The sequence below is a fragment of the Carcharodon carcharias genome, chromosome 4 (genome assembly GCF_017639515.1).
Source record: "Carcharodon carcharias isolate sCarCar2 chromosome 4, sCarCar2.pri, whole genome shotgun sequence".
NCBI classification, from domain to species: domain Eukaryota; kingdom Metazoa; phylum Chordata; class Chondrichthyes; order Lamniformes; family Lamnidae; genus Carcharodon; species Carcharodon carcharias.
Genome location: NC_054470.1, coordinates 49,007,881 through 49,011,497, shown reverse-complemented (window position 1 = coordinate 49,011,497; position 3,617 = coordinate 49,007,881). Strand labels below are relative to the sequence as shown.

Sequence of the window (3,617 nt, the reverse complement as noted above, 5' to 3'; positions counted from 1 at the left end):
ACACGTTTTACTAAGTTAATAAAGTTCATTTTTGAATGTAGTCTCTGTTTTAATGTCGGAAGCGCGACAGCCAATTTGCGGAGAGTGTACTATCATCACACAGCAGTAATTTAATAACAATCAGATCATCGATTTTTAGTGATGTTGGTTGAGGAGTAGATATTGACCAGGGCAAGGGGAGAACTCTCCTGATCTTCTTCCAAGAGTGTCAGGAATTCGTTTACCTCCATCCTCGAGCATATTTAAGACTGAGATAGATTTTTTGGTCGCTCGTGGAATCAAGGCGGAAGGGGCGGGAAAGTGAGGTCAGTTTTGACCCTATTAAACGGCGGAGTAGATTGTAGGAGTTGTGTAGTCTACTCCTGCTCCCATTTCTAATGTTATGTGAGGGTAGGTGTGACCTTGGTTTAATATCCCATCCCAAAGACGGTGTAGAACCACCTAGAACTTGTGCTCAAGTCTTTGCAGCGGACCTTGACCTCACGACTTAATGGCTCAAAAGCGAGAGTACTATAGATCGAGCGGAAGCTGAGACTTTAACACAAATAATATTTCCCTTCAACTACTTTAAAAAAAACACCACGGTTGCAATATAGAATGAAGGGTCGAAATTAGATTCTTTTTACAAAGATGCTACCAAGGTAAAATCAACTGATAGTGCAACATCAATCATTTTATTGGATTTTTTCAGGGTTGAAGTTGCAATAAAAACCCACGCGATTTCAGGAAGGATGTCATAAAACACCAGCCTGGAATGACATGAAACTGGAACACAAATCCTTTCACCCATTGCACAGGAATAAATTCTTTCTGCATTCGATTATTAGCAATTGTCAAATACAAGAGTTGGGGTTTTCTTTTTAGAAAATAAATAGTTCACCATAAAGCACATTATATTTACACGTAACTTCGTTATATAGTTCATCGCGCGCACACGAGTCCAACTTTTCGCAACGAGGGATGTCGAACCACAAAGGCGACTTTGTCTCCGTGAATATGACTGGGAGATAGATGGCCTCTCCGATTTCTTCGCTTGAACTTGTAACCTGTTTGGTAGCCCATAACTTCAAACAAAACAGCGTTGAAACGTACTTTCAGTGCCTGACCATAGGATGCGTGAAAGCAAAACCCAACCCCGCACAGCGAGAGCGAGGGACCTGTGCATCATTGCCGTGTATGTTTGTCTGGTCCATGTTAATTATAACCAGGACTTATTGTAAATGTACATCATTGAGCTCTGCTCCCCGCTATCAATGAATTATGAAATGAACACAGAATTTTTTTCGGATGTACTCAGCAGGTAACATTTCGGATCGGCGATCTTTCGTTAGAAAGGTTAACCCTGTTTCCCTCTCCACGGGTGTTGCCTAACCTGCTGAGTATTTCCAACATGTCCTGCTTCCATTTCAGGTTTCCAGCGCCCGCTGTATTTTACTGATGAGTTCTGACTCACCCGAAGTTCAGTGGGGCAGCTCGTTACCATCTGCCCATCCCATCCGCTGCCGTGTGCGCCCATACAGCGCGGATGTGAAAGAACCAACACGTTCGTTGTTGCTGTGAAATAAAATGAAGTGACAGGTTGAATCGTAAAACGGGTGGCACCGCCAATCACTCCAGTTCATTCGAGGCACAGTTCGGGACTCGGGGTGTATTTAAACAATGTCCCGCAGAGGGAGGGGGGCTGCAGGAGGGAGGGTGGGGTGGGCACCCAGGGCAGTGCAACTTTCTATCTAAGGTGGGTGGCAGAGAGGGAACTGTTGCCCGGCTGAGAGTGTTCCGATCAAAGGATTGCTGTAGACTGCCCTTGTGGACATATTTAAAACGGTCGAGAGCAGGCGGGGGGTCGACTGGAGGAGGCTGCAGTAATCGGACTGGATGTGAGAGGCGGGACAGGCGGGAAGCGCCCCTGGTGCAGCGCTTGAACTCCCAATGATGTTTTCGATGCTGAACGAAGTCCGGTGGAAGGCAGCGGCGCCGGGTTTCGAACCGATGGCTTGCAGGCGGAGCCGCAGAGCCGGGCCGGCGGGCTGCGAGGGGTGAACCTTCCCACCGAGGGTGTGAGCGGGGGCGGGGGCGACAGCAGCGTCGGGGAGGGGCAGGTACCTGAAGGGCGGCTGCTGGATGAATGCCTGCGGCTGCAGCAGGTAGGGGCGGCTGTAGCAGGTGAAGTTGTGGCAGAGCATGAGGCCGCCGCGCTCTTTCAGCAGCTCAGCCTCATGCTGGGGGTGCCTCTTGAATCGTTTCCTCCGGCGGAGGAAGCTGCCGTTGTCGAACATGTCCTCGGAGGCCGGATCCAGGGACCAGTAGTTGCCCTTTCCCGGATTGCCAGGCTCCCGGGGGATCTTGATGAAGCAGTCATTGAGGGACAGGTTGTGTCTGATGGAGTTCTGCCAGGCAGGGAATTTCTCTCTGTAATAGGGGAAGCGGCCGCTGATAAACTCGCAGATGCCACTGAGGGTTAGTTTCTTCTGAGGGCTCTGCAGGATGGCCATGGTGATCAGGGCGATGTAGGAGTAGGGAGGTTTGACCAGGCTGGCCTTGGGCTTGGAACCGAGGCGGGGGGAGAGCTCGCTGCCCTCCCACTCCGTGGAGCAGTCGGTCTCGGATTGCTCCGCTTCTCGGGGGGCCAGCCTCTCCTCAGCCCCCTCGGCACTGAGCAGACCCAGCCCCTTCCTTGGCCTGGCGCCCCCCTTCTCCTCCTCCTCCTCCTCCCCCCCTACAATGTCGATCTCTGCCTCCTCGGGCCCCGCCATCCTCCGGTGGCCCCGGACGCCCGGCTCTCCCCCGCACAGTGTCATGAGGGAACCAAACTTCTTCAGGCTAAAAGCTCCACCAGCCCTCAGCCCCGCCTCTCCGGACCCTTGTGGGTCGAGGTGAAGAGAGGGGAAAAAAGTTGTGTTTATTTTCCACAGGGATCCTCCGCCAGTCGTTCCCGAGAGCAGCAAACCCTCGTTTGGTCCTTGGAAGGACGCTTGTTTCCTTCTCCTTTTGACTGAAGAGGATCTGCTAAGAGCAAGAGTTTGGGCCAGGGTTTTATAGGATGGCTGGGCGCATGCGCCCTGGCTATGCCGAGGAAGTGGCTTTCTCAGTATCTGCGATAAGGAATTGGATGTGAAGGGTTAGAAACATAAATAACAAGACATTTAGGGGCTTGGGAGAATAGGCTAGGGTGGAAGAGCTGGGGAATGAGTTTTTTTTATGCACGAAGAGGGAGGAAGTTATAAAATCGACTGAACATAGTCCATGATGAATAATACCAGTAGAACTGATTCACCACTAAATGCAATTGGAGTGTTTTATAATTCATTTGTTAAAGTTAAAATAAAAGGTTTACCTGCTCCTGTTACCACACAAAAACATGAGCCATGCCGTAATGTAATGATGGAAGGATTAATGATATGTTTGGGACAAATCTCAGGGTCTGCTCTTGTTCCTTTAGCCGGGCCCTTTTACAAACTCCCCTGAATGGGTTACCTCCTCCCAGCGAATCGATTAAAATCGGAATCTGCTTGTGCCGCCCCTAATCCCGTGAGACAAACTCATTCCCGAACGACAAAAAAACCCCTAAAAACAGAACAAAAAACACAACCTCCAAATCATCATCAGCAGAGTCTTCA

At 50.2% G+C, this 3,617-nt stretch overlaps 1 protein-coding gene across 1 annotated transcript; it reads right to left on the bottom strand.

The window, feature by feature from the left end:
• Positions 1-1,730: 1,730 nt before the first annotated feature.
• On the bottom strand, positions 1,731-2,753 carry LOC121276738 (forkhead box protein D3-like). The gene has a single exon (XM_041185284.1). It carries the CDS (start codon positions 2,751-2,753, stop codon positions 1,731-1,733), a length of 1,023 nt encoding a protein of 340 aa, XP_041041218.1.
• Positions 2,754-3,617: the final 864 nt, after the last annotated feature.

What these genes read in the sequence shown, in the direction of transcription:
- LOC121276738 (XM_041185284.1), bottom strand. Translation starts at nt 2,753, where the DNA reads ATGGCGGGGCCCGAGGAGGCAGAGATCGACATTGTAGGGGGGGAGGAG.